The sequence below is a fragment of the Podarcis erhardii genome, assembly GCF_964252035.2.
Source record: "Podarcis erhardii genome assembly, chromosome: 5".
In the NCBI taxonomy this organism is placed as follows: Eukaryota; Metazoa; Chordata; class Lepidosauria; order Squamata; family Lacertidae; genus Podarcis; species Podarcis erhardii.
In genome coordinates this window covers 78,035,731-78,061,235 of record NC_138509.1, presented here as the reverse complement: position 1 = coordinate 78,061,235, position 25,505 = coordinate 78,035,731, and the positions used below count along the sequence as shown (strand labels likewise).

Here is a 25,505-nt window from a genome sequence, read left to right as displayed (position 1 = left end):
TTGCTGTTTTTTTTTTACTCTGCTGTTCAACCACGTTGGCATCTGCTAAGGTTCAATCTGACTCTCCAGACTCTGCCCTTTCAACCGATCTCTTCATTCTGGGGTATTCCATCTTCTGAAATTTTCGCATGTTGCACTTTCCAAGCAATTTTCATATAGATTGAATTTCAGGAACACTTCACTTTCTAACCAGATCGTGGGCAACTCAGCATTATATCAAAGGTGACACCCCCCCCCCCTATTGCTGGCTTTGTAACGAACTTTTCTAAGACAAATCAATCATCATAGCTAGAAATGCTGGCTCTTTGTCACAATATGAACGCACATTAAACCCGTCAGTATGAGCAACTAACATTCTAATCGGCAAGAAAACCCTCACAAAGCAGAAAGAAAACCCAAAATCATAATATTTTCTCACCTTTAGTGTTTGGTATTGATAAATGGAATCAGTGTCGATGAAATATGGCGATCCCTCCCCCCCTCTTTTTTGGAATGTCTGAGGCATATGGTTCTATGAAAAAATAATAACAATTAAACTAAGTCATCAACAGCCATATCTGGTAAAATAGTAAAGATAAATGACCGATACTTTAGATCTAAAAAGTGACGGAAAGTTATAACTGTGCAATAAAACAGTACCATTCCTTGAACACAGGTATAAATCAAAGGTTACTTAAAATGCTCTGATGACAAGGAAAATATTGTGCAGACCTTTTTATTTGGATTAGCAGTTATGCAAGTCAATACAAACCATGGGAACAGAGAAAAAGAACTGTGGGAGGGTTGGACTCAGCCCCACTTTCTATAGGTTGCTAATCTTTTCTCTATACTTTAAAAGCACCCTGGTTGCTTTTTCGTGACTGCCTGGATCTGACGTTTCAAAGTCAAGTGACGCCAGCCACTGAAAAGTGTGTGTTTTCTTACACACACGTGCACCTTGCAAGCAGCTTGCATGCGATTCTGGGGTCACTTCCAGATGACCTGTTTGCTGAGCATTTGCTCTGATTTGTTTGCAGGGAGGGTTATAAGTAAGCAATGGTTCTCACCACTTTCCTGATTTCAAAAAGTCAGGTTTCTTTTGTTCGTTTTTTGATAAGTGGGTTTGTAGCGCTAGAACACCAAATCCACTTTAATTGCACAAATCCACTGTAATTGCCATTAGGCTCTTGAATCGCTCTTGCAAAACAGCGGCAGCTTGGAAGTGGCCTTAGCCTGCTCCCCGGGACCCCCCCCCCTTTAAAAAAAAGCATTTTGCAGCAATTAGCATTATCCAGGGAGGGGCAGTCTGCGATCCTCCAGATGTCCAGCGGAAGTAGATCCCAAATGTTGTGGCAAAACTCCACAATGAGAGCTGGACTCCAACAACACCTGGAGGAGTACAGATTGTCTACCGCTGGAATAATCTACGATCAATGCTTTATGCCTGTAAGAATTTTAGCAGAAATGTAAGACAAAGTTATGCAGGAGCTTTGGACAGGGAATCATTACCAAGTTTTAAAATACTGTTGTGCATTTGGCTTGGATTTTTTTGTAAACCACCCTGGGGTGTTGTTGTTTGCAACCAAGCAGTATATATATTTTATGAAATAAAATTACAGTGGTACCTTGAGTTACAAACGCCTCAGGTTACAAATGCTTCAGGTTACAAACTCTGCTAACCTGGAAGAGCTACTTCGTGTTGAGAACTTTGCCCCAGGATGAGAACAGAAATTGTGTGCTGGCAGTGCAGCGGCAGCAAGAGGCCCCATTAGCGAAAGCACGCCTCTAGTTAAGAACGGTTTCAGGTTAAGAACGGACCTCCAGAACGGATTAAGTTCGTAACTAGAGGTACCACTGTAATACTGCAAGGTAACACCCTTCCACCCAGCAGTATTCCTATGCTCAGTATCCAACAATACTTTTAAACTTCAAAATAATGCCATGGTTTTCATTAGGGTAACTTTGGTAGTGATTCTACATTAAGCAGTTTTATATATGACAACATGTCCTATCCAGATTTCCATATTTCTTTATATGATGGGCTGAGGAGGCTTTTCAATCCTGTTCTCTGTTGCAATGTAAACATTATGGAAGTGGGCTTGTGGGCTCAGTAGCAGAGCACATTTGGGCTGCCCCAGTGACAACCCCCCACTTCTCTTCTCCTGGGTAGGAGAGCTAGGAGAAACCACTTCCCAAGACTTTGGAGAGAGCCTGCCAGTCAAAACAGGGCAGTTTTGGACCAGGTGGACCAAAGATCTACTTCTGCATACGGTAACTTTGTACATTCAAATTTTGCGGTGTGTGTGAATCTCACTATAGAAACACCACGATGAGATGATCTCCAGTTAACTACAACCTTTAGTTATCTAAACACTCTCTTTAAAGACAGCACTATTTTTAGGCTGTGCACATGTTGGCAAAAATTGGCAAAACCAAACATGGTCCATTTTATTATCAATCAGACTGTGCTGCAGTTTCAGTGCAGATTTCTGTTAGGTTCTCTTTATTATCACTTTAAGGAAAACATGATTCAATTTACTGGTCCTGCCCCAGCTAATTTGTTGATCCTGCACTACTTATAATTATTATTAGTATTATTATTAAACACAGAGAACTAAAACCAGGCTTTCATATTTGTCTCTGCTGCATGTTTGTGAGCATTCAGTGCTGGAAAACATGAAGCATTTATCGCTTGGCCCACAAATCAGATAAATTGAGGGTACTTAAACTGAAACTGGTTTGTGGGTGAGAGCTCCAGATAGTCATTTTCTACCCGTCCCCCCCCCCAATGCCTGATAGCTCAATCTCATACATGTTTATTCAGAAGTAAATTGCACTGTGCACAGCGGTAAATGTGCAGAGCACTGCAGGCTTCCTAAAGCTCAGTGGGCTTGAAAGCATTTTCAAGGTGGAGCTGTTAAAACTTACAATCTCTAAGTCACACCAGACAACCAAAGAGAAGATTATGAGCTGACATCAGCGTATGGGACTGAAATGAAACAGGAAATTGGGGACTCACCCTCCCCAAATACCCTCTTCCCAAAGGAAGAGGTAGCGCTATGGATTAGAACCTGTCACTTGAGAAGTTACCCCTTGACAAGCATTGGGGCTGCAAATTGCAATACTGACCCTCCAACTGTGGCCTCTGCCCTTCTTAATTGATGTTCAAAGCCCAAGATGTACAATATGGCACTATGGTGGTTAGATGGTAGGTATGCTCTTTGTCTCTTCTTCTGCCTGGGGAAGTGCTGTAGCTCAGTGTCAGAGCATCTACTTTCAATGCAGAAGGTCCCAGGTTCAATCTTTTGGCATCTCCTGGACAGCCGCTGCCGGTTAGTGTAGACAGCACTAAGCTACATGGGCCAGTGGTCTGACTCAGTATGAGGCAGCTTCTCATGTGGATCCTGGCCTCGGCCCTGTATACCTGAAGGAACTTCTCCACCCTCATCGTTCTGCCCGGACACTGAGATCCAGCGCCAAGGGCCTTCTGGCGGTTCCCTCATTACACGAAGCCAAGTTACAGGGAACTAGCCAGAGGGCCTTCTCGGTAGTGGCGCCCGCCCTGTGGAACACCCTCCCATCAGATGTCAAGGAAATAAACAACTGACATTTAGAAGACATCTGAAGGCAGCCCTGTTTAGGGAAGTTCTTAATAACGGATGTTTTAATGTATTTTTAACCTTCTGTTGGAAGCCACCCAGAGTGGCTGGGGAGACCCAGCTGGATGGGTGGGGTAGAAATAATATATTAAAATTATTATTATTATTATCATGTTCCTGTGCTTGCAGAGCAAGACAGCACGGCATTCCACCACGAGAAAAATCAGTGGCAGAGTTATAGAGGTTTAGGATCTTCTCAAAAGATGCTGTATTTCAGGTGTGTGAGAAATTAGTTCCTCTGTTCCCTCTGTGCAAACCACTGGGAGGGTTATCTTGAGTAACTGAGGTTGAACCTGCTTGGAGATACAGCTGTTTGAAGTTCAGGAGCTCAGTTTTGATGAACCCATAGAGCTACGTGCCAAAAACACATCACACCAAGCGGGCAGGGCCCACAGCTGCAGAAGGTGGGCAAGGTAGGTCTTCGAGCTCACCCAGTTAACTCTCCAGATATTGTGGACACCAGCTCCCACCATTGATGAGGCTGGGGATGATGGGAGCCGTCATTCGTAGTATCTGGAGGGGACCAGCTTGGCTAGCCTGGCTCTCCATATTGCAGATGCACCACCCTGAAGTCTGGGTGAGCGATTGCGTCTATCAGCTAATTTAACCTATACTGAGTGCACACAACTGCATCTACAACTGGCAGAGAGTAAGATGAGAGCACAGACAGTGCACTGGGACACAAGAGAAGAACGGTCCAAACGATGCTCACCACTGGTTGTAACGGGGCACCAGGCATCATGGCATTGGCTAGTTGCATCTGCTGGGCCAGCATGGCCATGTTCTTCTGCTGAATCAGGTTATTGCGTCCATTGATCTCCAACTGTGTTTTTAAGTGTGGTGGTGGGTGAAGGTATTTGCAATTCTCCCTTGAGCATCGTCCCTGGAACACAGCAAAAGAGAAGAAGACTAATTAGGTTTGTCTGCTATTGATTAATACATTTAATTATTCCGGGTGAGCTATTCTGAGGCACAAAAACAGTTGGAGGAACCTGGGGCCCTTCAGACGTTCTTGAACTCCAATCCACGTCAGCCTCAGCCAGCATGGCCAGTGGTCAGAGATGATTTAGGCAGTAGTCCGATGACATAGGAAGGGTCAGAGGTCCCTCACCTCTGCCTCAAAGTGCTGCTTTCCAGCACACTTTTTTAAATAAAAAAAGAGCAGCCATATACCACAACTAACTGAGCACAATTCCCAGATGTCAACATCACCATGGAAAACAACCTAACATTGGCGTACAACCAGCAACTGTAATTGCTATATGTACCGCCACCATCTGGGAGAAATAGGGCAGATCATGTCAGATGTCCAGTTGAATCATTTTCTACTAGATGAAATGAATCTGTTTAAAAAGAAGGAGAAGATCACCACGTTCCTACTATGATTTAAGGCTGCACCACTGTGGTAAATCCTGAAGATGCCTAGGACATTCCAAACAAACAGTATGTGCCTCTACCACTCAGGCACAACCCTTCTTAAATAAATGGGTATATTTGTACAGACGTAGTAAAATTTAGATTTGGTATCATGCCTCTCAAAGCTACTTCCTAATAATGCTGGCAACAAGACTTCATGGAAAGGGAAGGGAGAAAACATCTTCCGAAGCACCCTGAGGTAATGTCAAATTTGGATTCCTTCTAAGTCAGGCATGGCCAAACTTGGCCCTCCAGATGTTGTGGGACTACAATTCCCATCATCCCAGGCCACTGGTCCTGTTAGCTACGGATGATGGGAGTTGTAGTCCCAAAACAGCTGGAAGGCCAAGTTTGGCCATGCCTGTTCTAAGTCCTAGGCAATACCTTTGTTTTTTAACAGATTAGCTCAATACACAACAAGGCCTCAGCATGCACAACTAGGAGAAGGACAACAGCCCAAATTTTTGAGTGGCACATAGCACTATGTGTTGTTCGTGCGCAGATTTTGTCTGAATTAAAAGGACGGTGCCCAGGGCACTGCAGAGAATGATGAAACCTTGAGTAATATTAGCAGCAGCAATTAGCCATGGACTCTCTTGAGTTTAAACATGACACAGCCAAAGAAAATCCCCTACCCACAAGCACAAGTTTCAGGTTTAAATTTAACTGCTCTTCTGGGTAATGCCTTTCTTTCATTAACGAAATAAAGTATTCTTCTCATTCAGCTAAGAACAACGCCTTAGAACAGAATGTCCAAGTCCCACCTCCAATTCTGAAAACCTTTCAGAGAAAAAAAAATAGAGCAACATATGACCGATAAAAAGGAATTGTATACAGAACCTTCTGTCAAATTTAATGGTCAGTTTCATACCTTCCATTTATTGTAACAAGATCATCTCTGTACTAGATCTTCTTGCAGATAAGGAACTCTATATGTCACTGATCCTATTCTCTGTGACCTTTCTAAGGATACAGCAGAGCAGAACGGTTTGTATGGCCCAATCCTGCACAAAGAATTATTGAACCTCATGGGGCTTGCTTCCCCAGTGGGCTGCACAAACCCCATTCTTAATTTTACAAACCCTACAGTATTCCAACAAGACTCAGTCCCAGATAAAGAATTCACGTCAGTGTAGTCTAAAGCAGATGTCATGTCACAATTGTCAATAATTTTCTGGAGACCACACGCTAGATACAGCCCAATGCAAACTGAAGAGAAATGTCCCCACTCCTGAAGGCCGCTATGCTTCTATGGGATGAGGCCTGACTGACCCATACTGAACCCAGGATGGGGGGTGGGGTTGTCACATCAAAATGGGTGTGGCCAGAGTGCAAAAGTGGGCGTGGACAATCACCTTTTTTAAAAAAGCATATATTTGGTTCTTCACTGCCCAAACTGGGGGTCGCAGAGACATTTGGGCATCACAGAATCGTAACGGGAGGTCTGAGACAATGATCAGTATGTACATTTATGGGTGCACATATATAAGTGTGTGCGCATGTGGCGGGTGAAATTCAGCCTCATACTCTTCCCATCGTTCTGCCAGTGGAAGCATCACAGCTTTCCTGGTAGAACGATAACCTACACACTGTTGTGGGGGTTCTTCCAATACCACTCCTGAGCCAATTTCAGTGGGCAGGGTTTCTGTGGGGTTGGGGGGAGGCAGCCCCACTGGACAAATGAAAGTTCTGTGCCCAGGGCTTCCATGGAGGAGGCTGGTTAAGTGGGCCTCACTCCATAGTTTCAAAAGAATTTAAACAGATAAATTCTGTGGGGCCTTGGCGGGAACGCAAAACCCTTTGCCATTCAAGCAGAAGAGTGGGCTGGGATGAGTCAGTAAAAGGAGAGAGAGAGAGAGAGAGAATGTGCAGGGGAAAAATATTGATGTAATGTAATGTAATGTGTAACATCGCCTATTCCATACTGATACCACCCTTCAGTGTTACAGTTCTGCCCCTGTCTGCCCCATGGTCTCCCTCATTTCCACGGCAGGCACAGACGACGCCACTGCAGACTGGCTGAGCTCAGGTCCCTATTTGACTTGTGGGGATTGACTGAGCTGAATGAGCACATCTGGTCCCTGAAACAAGCCCCCTTCAGACACACTCTCATCTTTAAAAACAGCAATTAGTCAACAAAATTAATGTTTCCAATGATCACGGTTAAATGTATAACGGTAGAGTCTATTCTCCCAGGGACACGCGAAAAACAAAGATATAAAGAGGCACAAATTTCTTCTTGGCAGAACAAATGGCTTAATCTGAAAGGTTCCAATTCCCTTCTTTTCCGTAGTAATCAATCCAAAAAGCAGCCGTGGCAGTGAAAAACAGAACCTTAATTTAAGCAAAGGGCTGCTTGCATCAAGCTTTGCTTTGCTCCCCCACCCCCTTTTCTTAAAAAGAACAAATTAATGCAGTACAACATGCCCTTATGTTGTACTTTTGCACAGAAAGCTACAAAGCTTCTCCTTGTTATAGGTCTGCCAGTGATCCAACCCAAAGCTCTCTTGTGTCAGTGTATATGATTTATTTCAACCCATCTGCCTCTGCTCTCAGCAGCCAAGCACACATGACTCTCATTTCTGCAGCTAGCCAGTTGGCATTTGCATAACACAGTATGTTTGATGACGGGATTTTACATAATTCTCAAGATCTTGTTGGGGGTTAAGCAGCAGCAGTAGAACAGTCAATCAAACCGACTATGCCGATGCCGATATGCCTTTCAAAACACATTCTCACCATTACATTGGAAACCCCAGTCTGGATCAACCCAAGGCCGTGAAATGTGTCAAATATGGAGGAGGTTTATCTAACATCATAGAAGAAATACAGAATGGCCACAGCATATTGAGGCAGAGAATGCGGGAAGTCAATAGGCACCGCACTTAAAATAAAAAGCAGACTTCCTGTTTAGGGTTGAATGTGGGACGCAGGTGGCGCTGTGGGTTAAACCACAGAGCCTAGGACTTGCCGATCAGAAGGTCGGCGGTTCGAATCCCCGCGACGGGGTGAACTCCCATTGTCTGGTCCCTGCTCCTGCCAACCTAGCAGTTTGAAAGCACATCAAAGTGCAAGTATATAAATAGGTACCGCTCCGGCGGGAAGGTAAATGGTGTTTCCGTGTGCTGCTCTGGTTCGCCAGAAGTGGCTTAGTCATGCTGGCCACATGACCCGGAAGCTGTACGCCGGCTCCCTCGGCCAATAAAGCAAGATGAGCGCCGCAACCCCAGAGTCGGTCATGACTGGACCTAATGGTCAGGGGTCCGTTTACCTTTTATGCAGCGTGGGGGGGGAGTGTACTAGACGTTGAGCTAAACAGGCTTAGTGTGTGCAAAATGGGAAACCTGAATTAGCAGGTGAATGAAGCAATAAACTTTTCAACAACAGAATTTACTGTAGAGTTCTGCAGATAGTCATTTCTCTACTTTGAGAACCATAAGAAGAACCTGTTGAGGGACCTTCTGATCAGAAAGCCCAAGAGGCTCAAAAACAGTGAGTCAGATAAACAAGGCCAAGGGAACTTAAGAACATAAGAGACCTGGATTAGACCAAAGACCCATCAATTCTAGTATCCTAGATGAAAGAGGGGCTGTAGCTCCTTGGTAGAGCATCTGCTTTGCATACGAACAGTCCCTGGCATTTAGACTCCAGTTTGAAACCTTGAAGACCCTACGACTAGTCAGTGTAGGCATACTAACCTAGGTTGGCCAGTGTTCTGGTTCAATATAAGGCAGTTTCCTATCTTCCTAACCTGTTCTTCACAATGGCTGACTAGATGTCTGAAAAGCCCCCACACAAGTGCAATAGCCCTCTCCCAATATGGCTCACTAACAGCTGATCCTGAAAGTATTCATAGAATTGTAGAATTGGAAGAGATCTCAAGGGTAATCTAATCCAACCCTCTGAAATACAGGAATCTCAACCAAAGCATCCATGACAGATGACACCTAATATCTGCTTCAAAACCTCCAGTGAAGAAACAGCCCGCCACCTTCCGAGAGAGTCCATTCCACTGCTGGACAGCTCTTGCCGTCAGAAAGTTCTTCCACAGCCATAAAGACTAAGAGCCCTCCATGAATTTCTTCACATGTGTGAATTCACTGGGCAGCAAAAGAGCACCGTAGAAGCAGCAGGGACAGAAGGGGAACGATGGAGGATCAGAGAGAGGCTTGCAGGAGGCGTCTAAGAAGGACCCCCCAAGTTGTCAGACAACCAATCACATCAGCACCAGAGAGTTTATATATCACCAGGGCTATTATGCAACCCTGAAATATATATATTTAATGTAAACGACCCTAAGAGACCAAACACAATTTCCTTGCCAGGTCAACTCACACATGCACACTTTTAAACCTAATGCATTTTCATGCATTCGTACTAACAATTACTCATGACGGTTTGTTGTCAGTGTGCGGGTGCATGTTTAAGCCCATTTTCCATCCCCCATGTGTACCGTTAGCCTATTTAAATCAATGCAGATCTCTGGCAGAGAATGCATCTCCTCTAGAATTCATCCACTTTGGCACAAAATCTATGCGATTCCTGCAGTGTCCCTCCAGTGGCAATAAAAAAAAAATGGCCTAATTAGCTAAATATATCATCTAAATAAGACAGGAACAAATATACAAGTTGATCCCAGGGAGATAGGATACAGTCTGGACCGGTAAACTAAAATAATCTCCTTTCAGCATGAAACTCATTAGAGAAGTTGGTTGGATGAAAGATAGTCCACACCTGGTGCTGATGCCGGATTCTCTGTTTCTATAAGATACAACAGCCCTATCAGGGCACTGCACTCATGGTTTGCACCAAGACGCAAGCCAGAAGTGATGTCATGCTGAGTAGCCCCTCCTTCTGGCATCCACATCTGTAATGCAAATGTCTGGAGCGAGGGGGGCTAGCCTGTACACATATAGAGTTCCATGCAGTTATGGAGCTCTGATTGCTCAGAGTTACAGAACCAAGTGGAAACTTTTATGTGCAACCGCTGAGGATCAGTGCACTGCTTGATAGCAAAGCTGGTTAGAGTGCGGTGTTGATAGTGCCAAGTTGCAAGTTTGATCCCCGTAAGGGACAGCTGCGTTTTCCTGGACTGCAGGGGGTTGGACTAGATGATTCACAGCATTCCATGATCACTGCAGATGGTGACAGCAGTCACGAAATTAAAAGATGCCTGCTTCTTGGGAGAAAAGCAATGACAAACCTGGACAGCATCTTTAAAAGCAAAGACATCACCTTGCCGACAAAGGTCCGTATGGTTAAAGCTATGGTTTTCCCAGTAGTGATGTATGGAAGTGAGAGCTGGACCATAAAGAAGGCTGATCGCCAAAGAACTGATGCTTTTGAATTATGGTGCTGGAGGAGACTCTTGAGAGTCCCATGGACTGCAAGAAGATCAAATCCATTCTTAAGGAAATCAGCCCTGAGTGCTCTCTGGAAGGACAGATCCTGAAGCTGAGGCTCCAATACTTTGGCCACCTCATGAGAAGAGAAGACTCCCTGGAAAAGACCCTGATGTTGGGAAAGATGGAGGAAACAAGGAGAAGGGGAAGAGAGAGGACAAGATGGTTGAACAGTGTTCTCATGAGTTTAACATAAGTTTGACCAAACTGCGGGAGGCAGTGGAAGACAGGAGTGCCTGGGGTCCATGGGGTCACGAAGAGTCGGACACGACTAAATGACTAAAGAACGAGTTACAGATAGGTAGCCGTGTTGGTCTGCCATAGTCAAAACAAAAAATTCCTTCCAGTAGCACCTTAAAGACCAACTAAGTTAGTTCTAGGTATGAGCTTTCGTGTGCATGCACACTTCTTCAGATACACTTTAAGGTGCTACTGGAAGGAATTTTTTGTTTTGACTAAAGAACAACAATGAAAATCACAAAAAATAGGGGGAAGGAGTAACTTTCAGCAGTGTTTTTGCTTTCCACCACTGGAGGGCGCTCTAGGCCCATCTGAAGACACCTCTCCAGCCATAAAGGAGTGAATCATATGTGCAAGTCTGGATTCTATGCATGGACCCCAGGAGGAGGGGCTACTTGGTGAGGAAGAGGAACCTGCAGCTCTTCAGGTGCTGTCAGGCTCATAACTCCCATTATTCCTGACCATCGGACCATGGCTGCCTGGGACTGGTAGAAGTTGGGAGTCCAACAACAACTAGAGGGGTGCAGGTTCCCCATAACTGACCATAGGTTACAGCTGCATTATAGCTGATGAACGAACAGTTGAAATCCAGGTAACTGAGATTTGCAGAATTTGACATGTTCCACTTTTATGTATGGAGATCAATTTCTTCTCCTGAGCATCTTACACATATGCGATGGGTGGCTATTTAGACCACACACTGAGGCTGGGGGTGTGTGGCAGGGGGTGCTCTGAGTCAACATAAACTGGACGGAGCTTGGGAACCTGAGAACAGTGGCCCTTCAGGCCAGAAAAGTTTGCACGACCCTTGAAAAAGCAAGTACCTTTGCAGCTTTCTGATTCAAGGTGTTTGGAATTCACAGGGAGGTGGTGGGGGGGGGTAACACCCTTCTGAAGAATATGCATTAACCGGTTTTGAGCTTTTGCCTAGAATTCGGCACCACCCCACAATTACTCCAGTGAATGCAAAACCTACCCAAAGCTAAGCACTTTCAGACCAAGCGCACTGTTGATTTCTCTCTTTTGACCTTAGGTGATTCAAACTTCCCCAATGAAATCAGTGTGATTTACCGGTAACTTTACCTGGAACTTATATGCCCTTTCTGCATTGTAAAACATGGCTAAATATGCCAGCTGTAAGTTTTAGGTCCACAAACGCACACACTTTCTAGGTCTCCTAAGAACAACAGGACTGGGCAGAGGACATTTGCCACCAACGAACAATGGACCAATCTGTCAGTTTCAGTTTCTCCCATTTTTTTCTACTTCACTCCATTTTGGCATCAGTATGCAAACTTTTCTACAAAGAAAAAAGAACACACGAAAATTTGTGTGCATTCTTGTGTGCTTTTCTCCCAATATGTGCAATTTAACAAGCATTTTCACTTAATGGAATCAATTTGAATATACAGTGGTACCTCGGGTTAAGTACTTAATTCGTTCCGGAGGTCCGTTCTTAACCTGAAACTTTTCTTAACCTGAAGCACCACTTTAGCTAATGGGGCCTCCCGCTGCTGCCGCGCCACCGGAGCACAATTTCTGTTCTCATCCTGAAGCAAAGTTCTTAACCCGAGGTACTACTTCTGGGTTAACAGAGTCTGTAACCTAAAGAGTATGTAACCTGAAGCATATGTAACCCGAGGTACCACTGTACTATTTTCGCTAATCTATGTGCTTGTGTGCACGCTTACCCCCAATACTGTAGTGCCAAATTGGGAGAAATTCTGGAGGCTAGCTGAATTTCAGTTTGCTCCTTGTGTGAATTAAGTAGGTTCTGCAAAAATGTGCACTGAACGAATTTATCCCACATCCCTACCACCAACGTCCACCCCTGTGAAAGAATCTTACTATTGTGTTACTACTACCTTTCAGTTTTCAGTTATTGTCATTGGAGCCTGTTTTCGATACATGAATACTGCAGGTAGGCAAGTACGTAAAAACGCACACATACAATTTCAGGAGCAATACAGAGTAGGGTAAACACTGGGGGAAACTATGCAGCAACAGAGATCGACTGGCATAATCATATGACTGGATAACAGCAGCCAGAGTACTGAAAACATCACATGATGTGCAATATTTGCGGAAGGAAAGCATCAATTAGAGAGGCCTGTTACTTTTCCCACACTTAGATATAACCATCAAAAGAACCATCAGCAACAAAACCCCTCCTGCGCTCATACTGGTTCTGCTAGGCTTTTGCAATTATAACGTTTCGGTGCTAAAGGATCTGAAAAGACTGCCCCAGATCTCCACATCAGGCAACGGGTTCTGCTCAAAGGGCTTGAACTCTACAGATGCTGGGATTTGCTGCGTTCCGACAGATGCCACCCTTGGCTCTCCCTATGCAGGCACTTAGGAGTGCAAGATGGCTGCAACAGATTGGCAGCAAGGACAGGAGCCATGGAAAGAGTAAACACAGAGGTAGCTTCCAGGTTCTGAATCTGCCACGCATGCCATTCTAAACCAGACTTCCTCAACCTGGTTCCCCCTCCAGAGGCTTTGGGTTGCAATTGCCATTAGACTCAGCCAGAAGATTCAATGGTCAGGGGTGATGGGAGAGGTTGCCTTCTTGTACTGGCTCCAGGTGGAGGAAAGGCAGCTCTAAATAGTATACTCATCTAAGTAGCTAAACTCCTCAGACACTACTTTTGGGCGGATTCAGGCAGCAACCATTTTGCACATGCCCCACTGACGCATGACTGCTAATGCGCAGGTCCTTTCGGACCCGGAGGGCAGAAGGGGGGGCGAGGGGGGTGGAGCAGCTTATTGTCTGCTCTGCCAATGCACACAGGAACCACCCGTGTATAGCTATAAAGTGAAATGGTCACCACCTGTATAGCTATAAAGTTGTTGTGACGTGGGGTTTGTGATTTCAGCTCTCTTGACATAATATGCTGGAGACAGTTCTCTAGTAACACTTCTTTATTAAAAGCAACAAGACTGAAACTTGAGGAGGGGAGAGCTACATTTATAGGGACAGGGAACTAGCTAGAAAGGATACATTTTGGAGGGAACAATATCAGGCAATCGTAGTCTTGCCTTTTGGAGGCAACCAATAAGACAGAGGATCCAAATACAGCAGCTTAAATGAACCAATAGTAGCTGTACCCTCTGGAACCAAAAGGCAGTTACTTTACCCTAATGCAAATACAGACAATAATAATACAGATATAAAATCCTTTGACTCAATACACAACACCCCTCCCCCCCTAGTGAGCACAGCAGACGTAATCTCTCAGGTACTGTGGGGTCCTACAACTTCTACTTGATCTCCTGACAACAGGTGTTGCCGGTTCTGGATTGGGTGTCACCTGTGGTAGGGGGGCTGCTATAGGGGTTTCGTCAGGAACAGATGGAGTCCCAGACATCTCAGGGTCCCCTACCTGTACCTCGTCATCCTGAGGACTAGCAGACCCTGGTTCATTTGCTGAAGCCCCTGGTGATTGCACCTCTGGGCCTTTTTCACTCTGGTCTTGCAGCTCTGCGTCGTTAGCCAGGGATGAATTATCAGACTCCTCCCTGCTGAGCGCCCGGCGCCTCAGCTGATCTATATGTCTCTTCCAAACTTGCCCATTTTCCAAGGTCATATAATAGGACACAGGTCCACTAGCCCGGGTGACCACACCAGCCACCCACCGCGAACCTCGTGAATAGTTCCTCACCCAGACCAGATCTTCAGGGGCGAAATACCTTGTTGTGTCAGTCTCAGCCTGGGGGTTTGCTCTTGAATTACGGTTTGGCATTTTATCCGGGTGGACATAATCCAGCACCGTTACCAATCTTCTACCCAAGAGCAGCTCAGCTGGCGACTTGCCCGTCGCAGTACATGGTGTCGCATGCTGCAAAAATAACATTCGTGCGATGCGAGCTGACCAGTTACCCTCCATTAAGCGCGCAATGGATTCTTTGGCTGTTCTTACCATGCGCTCCGCCTGCCCATTGGAGGATGGGTGAAAGGGCGCGGATGTGACCCCTCTTATGAAGTTATCAGCCAAGAATGCCTTGAATTCTTGGGATACAAAAGCTGCCCCATTATCTGATACAATGGTCTCAGGTAACCCATGGGTTGCAAACAGCTGCCTCAACACCTTGATTACGGCAGCTGATGCCATGCTAGGGACCATCGCCACTTCTAACCATTTGGAATATGCATCGACGATAACCAAAAAGACCTTCCCCTGGAATGGCCCAGCAAAATCTAAGTGCAGCCGGCTCCAGGGAGATCTGGACTGCTCCCACCAGTGAACTGGTGCTCTGGCCACTTCTGGCCGCACCTCTTGGCATGCCTTGCATGTTCGTACCCATTGCTCTATGTTCTGGTCCATTCCAGGCCACCACACATAACATCGGGCTAGCGACTTCATCCTGACCATTCCCGGGTGTCCCATGTGAAGCGTCTCAAGAACCCTGTTTCTCAGTGGTGCTGGGATGATCACCCTATCTCCCCACAGGAGACAACCCTTATGCATGGATAACTCGTGCTGCCTTGTTGCATAAGGCCTGAATTTGTCTTCATGCGGACCACCTGGCCACCCCCTCCCCACCCAAGTGAGCACACGGGAGAGAACAGCATCTTTCCTCGTTTTCTCAGCAATATCAGTAGCCGTTACAGGAGCCCCCGGAAGTGTTTCCAGCATCATTATGTGCTCCGCTGGAGCAGGATCCTCATTGCTCCCGCCAGGAAGGGGCAATCGACTCAGCGCATCAGCGTGGCACAACCGTTTCCCCGGCACATGGGTCAAGGTGTACTGGAACCCGTTCAGGAATATAGACCAACGCAACATTCTGGGGGAGAGAATTTGTGGCGTTTGTTTGTTCGGGTTGAACAACCCCAACAGTGGTTTGTGGTCCGTTTCAATGGAGAAATGACGACCGTACACATAATCATGGAACTTTTTGATTCCTGCCACAATTGCAAGCGCCTCTTTGTCAATTTGAGCATAGTTGCGCTCCGTGGGCGACAACGTACGGGAATAGAAAGAGATGGGCTTTTCCGACCCATCCGGTTCCCTATGACTCAGCACCGCCCCCAGGCCGTATTGAGAGGCATCACATGCCAGGACTAGCGGCTTCGATTCATCATAATGAGCAAGGACGCTCTTGCTACTCAGCATTCCTCGCAAGGAGTCAAAAGCCTTCTGCTGCTCCTGCCCCCATCGCCACACATTCTTTTTCTGCAACAGTCTATGTAATGGTTCAGCTACCGAAGCTTTCTGGGGTAAGAACGAATGATAAAAGTTAATAAGTCCCAGGAATGACTGCAACTCCGTCTTGTTCTGTGGTCGTGGTGCCTCGACGATGGCCTTAACCTTAGCATCTGTGGGGTGGATGCCTGATGCATCAATTTTAAACCCCAAGAATTCCACAGTTGGCACCCCAAAACTGCATTTTTCCTTTTTTAGTTGCAACCCCACCTCCTTGAACTTGAGCAACACTGCACGGACATGCGCAACCAGTTCCTGTGGGTCTTTTCCAGCAATCAAAACGTCATCAAAAAATGGCAAGACCCCCGGCAGACCTCTTAACAGGCGTTCCATGAGCCCTTGAAAAATCCATGGGGCCACACAAACTCCAAATTGTAATCTGTTAACTCTGAACACCCCTTTATGTGTGACAATAGTCTGTGCTTCCGCTGATTGTGGGGTTACTGGCAGCTGTTGGTAAGCTTGTGCCAGGTCAATTTTGGCAAACACCTTGCCCCCAGCCAGTTTAGCCAACAGATGTGATACGACTGGAATGGGGTATGAATTTCCCCTGAGTGCCTTATTGATAGTACATTTGTAATCAGCACAGATCCTAACTTCCCCATTTGCTTTAAGAGGCGTGACGATTGGAGTCTCCCACTTAGCGGAGTCCACGGGTGAGAGAACTCCCTGCTTGACCAATTTATCCAGCTCTGCTTCGATCTTGGGTTGCAGTGCAAATGGCACTTGCCTTGGTTTGAGTCGGATTGGGGCCACCCCAGGGTCCAATTCGAAGTCAACTGGGGGCCCTTTATAACAACCCAGTTTTCCATTAAAGAGACCAGCAAATTCTTTATATAATGCCTTGCTCATCTCGGGGCAGGTTTGGATTGAATTAAGCCGATATACTCAGTCCCAGGGCGGGAAACCAGTCAGTGCCCAAGAGGCTGGGGCGACTGCCCTTTGCAATCACCAGTTTGAGTACCGCCTGTTTGTCCCGGAACTGTACTCTCACGGCACACATTCCCATGACATGGATGCGGCCCGCTGAGTATGACTGCAAAGTTGCCGGGAAGGGCTCCAGAGGGGGCAACTTACCCCTGGGGAAGAATGTCCTCGCGGTCTGGTCCGACACGATAGTGAATTCAGATCCGGAGTCCACCTCCATGTCGCACAGCTGACCCTCAATCTTCACCTTGACGTGTGCCTTGCCTTGCGCTGGAAACTACACGACCCTCCCGTTGATCTCCGTTACGTAGTTGCAGTCCTTTAGAACATGGTTTGCTGTGGCCGATCTTCGATGCTCCAGTCTAGGTGCTCCTGTCGCTCCCAACGCCGCTGATCTACAGACCCTGGCGATGTGACCTGTCTTTCCGCACGTCCGGCACATAGCATCCCGGAAACGACAACTCTTCCGCTCATGGTTTCCGCCACAACCAGGGCACCTGCCTCGGTGATCTTTGTGCACTGTGCAGGCCTGACGCACTGACTCGACCCCACGGACTGGGCTCTGGCTCGGAGTAGCCTCTAGCTCGTCCATGGCATGCGCAACTTCTATCTGTGGCTTAGGGGCCCTGCGACTGGCATCAAGCTCCTCTCTTTCATAATTCTCCGTGGCAGTGGCCTCCTTCAAGGCTGAAGCAAGGGTAACCTCTTCTTTAGCCACGATGCGTCTTCTGGCTTTCTTGCTGCTCAGACCACCGACAAACCGATCCAGGAGAGTCTCTTCCAGATCTTGGAAGTCGCAGTGCTGAGCGAGCTTCCGCAGTTCAGCTAGAAATGCAGATACAGACTCCCCAGCACGCTGCTGCCTCTTATGAAACTCCATCCGCCGTGCCATCTTGGTCTCAGTAGGCGCTAAATGGCTTGTTAGGCAGGCAAGAATATCTTGGAGAGATGTCTCACTTAGCTTCGCTGGGGCAAGCAATGCCTTGGCCAGCTTGAAGGTCTCAGGCCCACAGTAGCTCAGGAATGTGGCCCTTCTTTTGCTGGCATCGGTGATCCCTTGAGCCACTGCGAAGAACTCGAAGCGTTCGACGTAGTCTTCCCACGTGTGGGGCTCTGATGGCTGGAAGGGCTCCAATACCCTTGGACTCTCCATTGTCCTGTGAGCAGGGTCGTCTTCTCAGCCGGCCAGTGAGTCTTGTTCTTAGCCAGAATCCGGACTCTGAGGCAGGGCTGCGTTTAACCTTCGTCGCCAGTTGTTGTGATGTGGGGTTTGTGATTTCAGCTCTCTTGACATAATATGCTGGAGACAGTTCTCTAGTAACACTTCTTTATTAAAAGCAACAAGACTGAAACTTGAGGAGGGGAGAGCTACATTTATAGGGACAGGGAACTAGCTAGAAAGGATACATTTTGGAGGGAACAATATCAGGCAATCACAGTCCTGCCTTTTGGAGGCAACCAATAAGACAGAGGATCCAAATACAGCAGCTTAAATGAACCAATAGTAGCTGTACCCTCTGGAACCAAAAGGCAGTTACTTTACCCTAATGCAAATACAGACAATAATAATACAGATATAAAATCCTTTGACTCAATACACAACACCCATCTCTGTATCAGTGAATAAAAGTACTGGCGATGTGTGTGGGAGATACATTTATTTGCTTTCCTCCTATTTCTTAACCAACTCCCCATCCGTTTGGAAAGCCCCTAAGTGTTTCAGCAACAAATCGGCAAAAATGTATTAGCAGCACTTCAGAACACATAATATAATCAGGTCTATAAATAAAACGCCCGCATGCAAAAGCAGCGTCGGCAACAAAGTGCTTGTCTAAATAAATGTTTTAACTCGGTTTTGTTTTGGATTTTAAAATTGTGTAAGGGTGGGGTCTGGTGGGTCTTCCAAGAGAAAGTGTGTCTATTGAAGGAAGGGTGACTGGAGGAAAGGCAGTAAAGATTCTATTTCACAGCCATAATTTCCATACAAGACTATATATATATATATATATATATATATATATATATATATATATATATATAAATATCACATTCTGTTTACAGAACAGGGACAACCCAGCAAAGGTGTCCACAATTAGAAAAGAAGAGGAATCTCACACATAATGCCTCACATTTTTCTGAGATGTTTTCCAACCATCCGGAGCAGAAGGGGGAGCAGAGCAAAAGGGAAGGAGAATCAGTGAAAAACTGCCCCCCCCCCGGAAACTTATTATTATTTATTAAATTTGTACACCACCCCCTCAACTGAAGATCACAGGGCAGTTCGCCACATAAAAATACAGAACGAAAACACAAAATAAGCCAAAAACAAACCCCCCTACCACAAACACATTTAGAAAGCTGTAGAATGCTCAACAGCCAAAGGCCTGGGAAAAGAGAAATGTTTTCGCTTGGCGCATAAATATATTTAATGAAGGTGCCTGTTCTTAACCTGAGGTACCACTTTAGCTAATGGGGCCTCCCGCTGCCACCGCGCGATTTCTGTTCTCATCCTGAAGCAAAGTTCTTAACCCAAGGTACTATTTCTGGGTTAGCGGAGTCTGTAACCTGAAGTGTCTGTAACCCGAGGTACCACTGTAATCTAAACTAATCCATGGATCACTGGATCCAGTCCACTGAAACTGTTCTAGCTTCACTCACATTTCCTCCCGGAAGGCACTTTTAATTCCAATTTGACTCTTGCTTTGATGAAATCTGGATACAACGGGGGTGGGGGTGGAATACGTATCACTATACCGATGCATTTCAAGCAACTTTGCGCATCCCTCAGACGACCTTCTTCAAAAAGCAGCTAGCCTTCAGTGTTCAGTTTAATACAGACCAGAAGAGCAGGGTTTGGGTGGCAAATCTATTATGCAGTGCATTATTCTAGAAAAGGGAAGACAGGGGGGCAGGGTTGGAAAGGAAGAGCATCTTATTTTAAGTAAAGCAGCTGCAAAAATAAAAAATCTCCCCCCTATCCCAGCACATTTAAATTCCACCTTTATATTACATTAATTAAAATATAATTGGAATTACACATGACAATCTAGAATCTGGATGACAAAAATAATATAAAGGAAGTGCAGAATTGTTAAGAAGGAAAAAGCTGCTGTGGTCTAATGGATGGCATTCTATTTTTATCCTGCAGAGAAGCTATCACACTGCAGGTGTATTAGCAAGTTAACATTTCTCTTTGGGCTGCAGCCACTGCAGAGAGACGCAAGTGGCCCCCAAACCTCAGCTGTGTCACGTAGGCAGGTTTTTATTATTATTACAGAACGCTCACATAATAGTTCTGGAGTCGTTAAAATCCCCAAAGATTTGCTGCTTGACCTTGTTGGTTTATAGGTTTCAACCTTGACTTTTAATAATGCAGTGGTTTGCTTTTGCTTTTTTTTGTTTTTGTTTTTGTTTGCAACGAACAAGTAAATCAAATGCAAATAAGAAACTTTTTTTTTAAAAAAAAGTCTTAATTCTCCAACATATTAATCGATTTTTTAAAAAGATTACAAATAGATTGTTTGTTGCTGTTTGCCAACAGTTTAGAAGTAAAGCACTCAGTCAAGCAAGGTGAAATGAATGTTTTGTTCTATGGAACTCTAATAAATGAGCTTAAACGGGAAAAGGAATAAACATATACAGTGGACCCTCTAGTTATGAACCGATCTGGATATGTAACTTTCGGGTTACTAACATGGCAAACCCAGAAGTGTATACTTCCAGGTTTCGTGTTGCGCATGCGCAGAACGCTCAATCGCGCCATATGCGTGCGCAGAAGCGGCGCCTCTGCCTATGGACTTTTTGGGTTGCGGACAGACCCCCGGAACAAATTTAATTAGTATCCGGAGGGTCCACTGTCCTTAAAAGGATATAATGCATAGAGTGGAAATATATGGGTAGGAGTCCCCAATTCAGAGCTGAGAAGCACCCTAACACCCTCAGAGATATACCCTTAATACCCCTGTGAAACTCTCTACTGCCTTGTCCCTCCTCCCAGAGGACCGCAGCAGTTGCAAGGAAGAAGAAAGAAGGATATGTTTATTTTTCTCCTTCACTTCCTCTTCCTAAGTGGGACAAAGTGGAAATACAGAAGAAGCAGAATACCTAATTGCTACTGCCAGTAAGCTAAACAAGCAGGTCCCTCTAATGTAAATTGGACCATGTGTTTCAGAAGTGGCTATTAAAAAATCTGTTGGATGTTTGGAAGTATGTCTATGTGCTTTGCTTTTAGAAAGGCATTCATAGACTTGATCCGGAGAAGATCAAGGGGAGCTCCATTTTGTGCTATAAGGCTTGATTCCCACCCCCCACTACAGCCCTCTTCAAGGGTCGACACTCCCCATCCCTGGAATGGCAGGAGATGGAGTACAGAGTTGCAGCGGGAAAGGTAAATGGGGAGAATTTGGCAGTTCTCCTTTGTGCAGAAGCGCTTTTCTGTTTGTACAAGCCATCTTTGAATCCAAGCTGTATACAGTCATACCTCGGGTTACAGACGCTTCAGGTTACGTGTTTTCAGGTTATGGACGCGCTGAAACCCGGAAGTACCGGAACGGGTTACTTCCGGGTTTCGGTGCTTGAGCATGTGCAGAAGCACTAAATCACGCTTTGTGCATGCGCAGAAGCGCCGAATCGTGACCCGCGCATGCACAGACGCAGTGCTGCGGGTTGCAAATGCTGTGCGTTGCAAACATGCCTCCCGCACGGATCACGTTCACAACCCGAGCATCCACTGTATTTCTCACACTGGCACGTAACCCAAGGTAGAATTTTTTTTTAAATTGCCCTTAGATTCAACCAGCCCGCATTATTTTATAATCTGCTTGTTTCATAAACCTGATAAGACTGCTTGATTGTAGGGGAGACACACACCTCAAAGCGGTTTACAAAAATGATAATAGTATTATCACTAAAAAATTTACAACCATAATTTAAAACATACGGAAAGTTTAAAGCATAATAGAATACAGTTGTACCTCGGGTTAAGTACTTAATTCGTTCCGGAGGTCCATACTTAACTTGAAACTGTTCTTAACCTGAAGCACCACTTTAGCTAATGGGGCCTGCTGCTGCCGCCGCGCTGCCGGAGTCCAATTTCTGTTCTTATCCTGAAGCAAAGTTCTTAACATGAAGCACTATTTCTGGGTTAGCGGAGTGTGTAACCTGAAGCGTATGTAACCCGAAGCATATGTAACCTGAGGTACCACTGTACACTAAAATAAATTAATACTCACACGAACTTTCTAAACATCTGGGTCAGCTTCCCTAAACAAGAATGTCTTCAGTAGGTACCGGGGGGGGGGGGGGAAATACAGTGAAGACATCTGCCTGATTTCAATAGGAAGGGAGGTCCAAACAGTAAAGTTTAGCGGTGTGGGTATTATGTGGCACCTGTAGCAGTGCCAATTCTGCCGATCGAAGAGGCCGGGTGGGTAAGCTGATCTCGTAGGTAAACTGGACCCAAGATGTGAAGGGTTTTATCACGACTGTCCAACCAGTCTCTCTCTCTATGGCTTATTCACAAGGCAGTCAGAGCTTATTGGTTGAAATGCTTGGCGAGATTTCAGGCAAAGAAATACTGCCTTCATCTGTAAGAAACAGCATGCCATTTTGTCGTACATAAAGCAAGGCTTACTTCTGCGTTATGTAATTGGGCTCCCTTATGGCAGATCGTAATTGCCCCCTTTTTATTACGCCACTTTATAACACTCCAAGTGCTTGACTTTCTGCAACAGGGCTACACAGATAGCGCTGCGCTTGATACTGCAATTAGCCTCTGTGCACAGACTATTCATAAATATATACTGGGACGGGGGAAGAAAGAAATATGGAGTCGTTATGAACTCCGCTCATGCCAGCTGCGGCCGTTCCATACGTCTTCATAAGAAGGAACGTGAAAAAGGAGAGGGGAAAGGGCAGATGACTATCATATGAGGTTTTGCTTCTGCTGCCACATCAACAAATTCAGGCCAAAAGCCGAGGATCTGCTAAACCATTTGATTAGGGCACTGTGGCTTCTGCAAGTATTTCAAATTGTTTTCTGCTGCAGCAGAAGAAATAATTCATTGCAATACTCCCTCCGGCCTGCTACGGCAGTAGTTTCCCCTCATTTTCTTTTTTTGGATATTGTGTCCAAGCTGAGAGGAAGGAGATCAGTTCTTTTCTTCAGGGGCTGTAGCTCAGCGGCAGAACAGATGAATATAATGACCCCACATGCTCCCCCCACAAAACCCACAAATATATATATATATATCTGTAAATAAGCACAGCCTGAGTCACATTTAAGGGCATCAGCCTACGAGTATCCACTTTGTAACTACTACTATATTTGTACCATTTTTATCCTTGTTGTTGCTGTCCTTATTCAAAACAGGAGACATTCCCCCAGCAGCTCACACTGGTCCAGGGATTTAAGTCTCATAATCGTGGGTGAAACACTTAATTTTAAGGACACAAAATTACCAACATCTGAACGTGAACCTCATAACACAGATGTGGCATTTGCAAGAGCCGAGGAAGGCTACAATCCTGTACACTAGGGATGTGTAAGTGTACAAGATCGTGCATTCCCTTGGAGTATTCTTTAGGGGGACAACACACCAGGAGTAGGAGGTGCCACAGTTTGCACTAATCAAAAGAAGGATGTGCCTCTTTCTCTCTACCTCTGTACCCTTTTTCTCGTTTGTCTTTCACTCCTAGCAAAAATCACCCCCTGCAGCTAAATGTTTTATGGGTATTTCTTTTTCCTCATTGGCACCATATATTAACCATTCCCTCCCTAGCTGTGTCTCCTGCCCCAGCAAAAGTTTGTATGGTAAGCTTGATAAGGGATGTAGCAGAATTCCAAAAGAAAAGGGAGCAGAATTTGCCACTGTTCACTTATTCATCCTGTGATTGATGTTTGCTATTGTTCTCAGTCTACAAGCTGTTACTTATTTAATGGCATTTCCCCCATTTGCATTGAAATTAACGGTGTGGAATAATTAATCACTTAAAATCAAGCCAAGGGCTGAATAATGTAGTTTTTGTCGGAAGCTGAACTGCAGTGGAGCAGAAACGCTGTTGCATGTGGTGAACATGGGTCGGAATGGAAATTAATGCCTTCTTACATGCAAGAGCCAAAGTAATCTCAGACCAAATCCAGGCTGGAGGAGGGTGGGGAGTGGGGGAGAGGAATTACTGCTATATTCACGTACCTGGGAGTAAGTGCCACTGAAAACTTAACTTTTACATGTACAGGGCTGAACGCTGTTAGGTGAATTTGAATGTATTTATTACAGTCGAAGACCAGCTTGTCGCTGTTAGGTGTTTCTGGAGAGGGCAGCCAAAGATAAAGGCAAGTTTTTAACTTAGACGAATAAAGGCTGTAAAACTTCTTTCACTTTGCAATATTATACTGCAGCTGCACGCCTTTAAACTTCTAAGTCAGGCTGTTGAGAACTCAGCTCTATAAGAGGAATATTATTATTCCCAAAGATCAAAGTTATTGGGTGTCATTTTGTAAACACTGTGGAGCATGGAGCGCATAACATTATTGTAAGCTTCGTACGAGGTTATGATCCTTACAGTGGTATAAAAATAGCTAAAATAAACAGTCCCAGCAAGCAGGCGCAGCATAAACTCTGAAAACTTCAAAAAACAGCACCACTCATTCTTTTTTAAGAGGGACAACTTGATTATCCCAAAGTGAAGTATTTCCTGGCTGAACTATGCTTCATTCAAATGTAGCTCAGATGTATATATTTGAAGAAACTCTGCGGCTGAATTAGGTGGGGGAATATCTTAAAATTAAACAGCTGCAGCATACTGAGGCTGCTGATCCCCACTGCACCCCCATTTTTATGACACTGCAGGGGCACTACCAGACTTACAGAATATTCACTATACAGTTTTGGACTCTGTTTACACAAAACAAACTGAGGGGTTTTTTTTAAGTTTCAAAAAGGCAATTGTATAGAATCTTGTTTTCCATAAATCCTTGCCATTATAGTATCTCTGTGGATTTTCACACACACAGCAGAACTGCCAGAACAAACATGCTGTTTATTAAAAGAGGCGAAACACTATTTGAATAAATCTTTCTTCTTCTTACCCTAGGGTAACAAATTCAACCTCTTTGCTCAGGCAGAGTAACACAATTAGCCACTAATATTTAGGGAGCTGTCTGAGATGTCTGCATTAATTCTGCAATTCTTTTAAAATTATATGGCCTGGTACTCCAAAATGTTGCAGCCGTTTGAATTATATTTACCTAAACCTGCAGATGTATTCCCACTGTAATTAATGTGATTGTTGTAGTGGGTGATTCTGTTGTTCCTATGAATGAAGGGTCGTAGTTCAGTGATAAGAACATCTGCATTGAATGAAGAGGGTGCAAACCCAATTGCTGGCTTCTCCAGCTAGGGTTGGGGTAAACCTGGGCTTGGCCATGCCTCTCCAGGACTTCAATCAATGTTGACAATACCATGCCAGAGAAACCAAGGGTCTAATTCAGTAAAGTAAGGAAAAGGTAAAGGACCCCTGGATGGTTAAGTCCAATCAAAGGCGACTATGGGGTTGTGGCGCTCATTTCGCTTCAGGCCGAGGGTGATGGCGTTTCTCCACAGACAGCTTTCCAGGTCATGTGGCCAGCATGGCTATACCGCTTCTGGCACAACGAGACACTGTGATGGAAAACA

General features: G+C 45.3%; 1 protein-coding gene across 26 annotated transcripts in view; it reads right to left on the bottom strand.

Moving 5' to 3' along the window:
• Positions 1-25,505, bottom strand: part of MBNL1 (muscleblind like splicing regulator 1) — a 181,609-nt gene that overhangs the window by 40,405 nt on the left and 115,699 nt on the right. For 15 of the 26 annotated variants that reach the window (XM_081862643.1, XM_081862631.1, XM_081862633.1 and 12 more), the window contains 2 exons: positions 4,351-4,521; positions 419-511 (listed from right to left, as the gene is read on the bottom strand). In XM_081862643.1, coding sequence (XP_081718769.1) covers positions 419-511; positions 4,351-4,419 — 162 coding nt within the window. In that variant the 5' untranslated portion in view covers positions 4,420-4,521. The remainder of the gene's footprint in view (positions 1-418; positions 512-4,350; positions 4,522-25,505) is intronic. The other 11 variants (XM_081862634.1, XM_081862635.1, XM_081862647.1 and 8 more) reach the window with 1 other exon arrangement.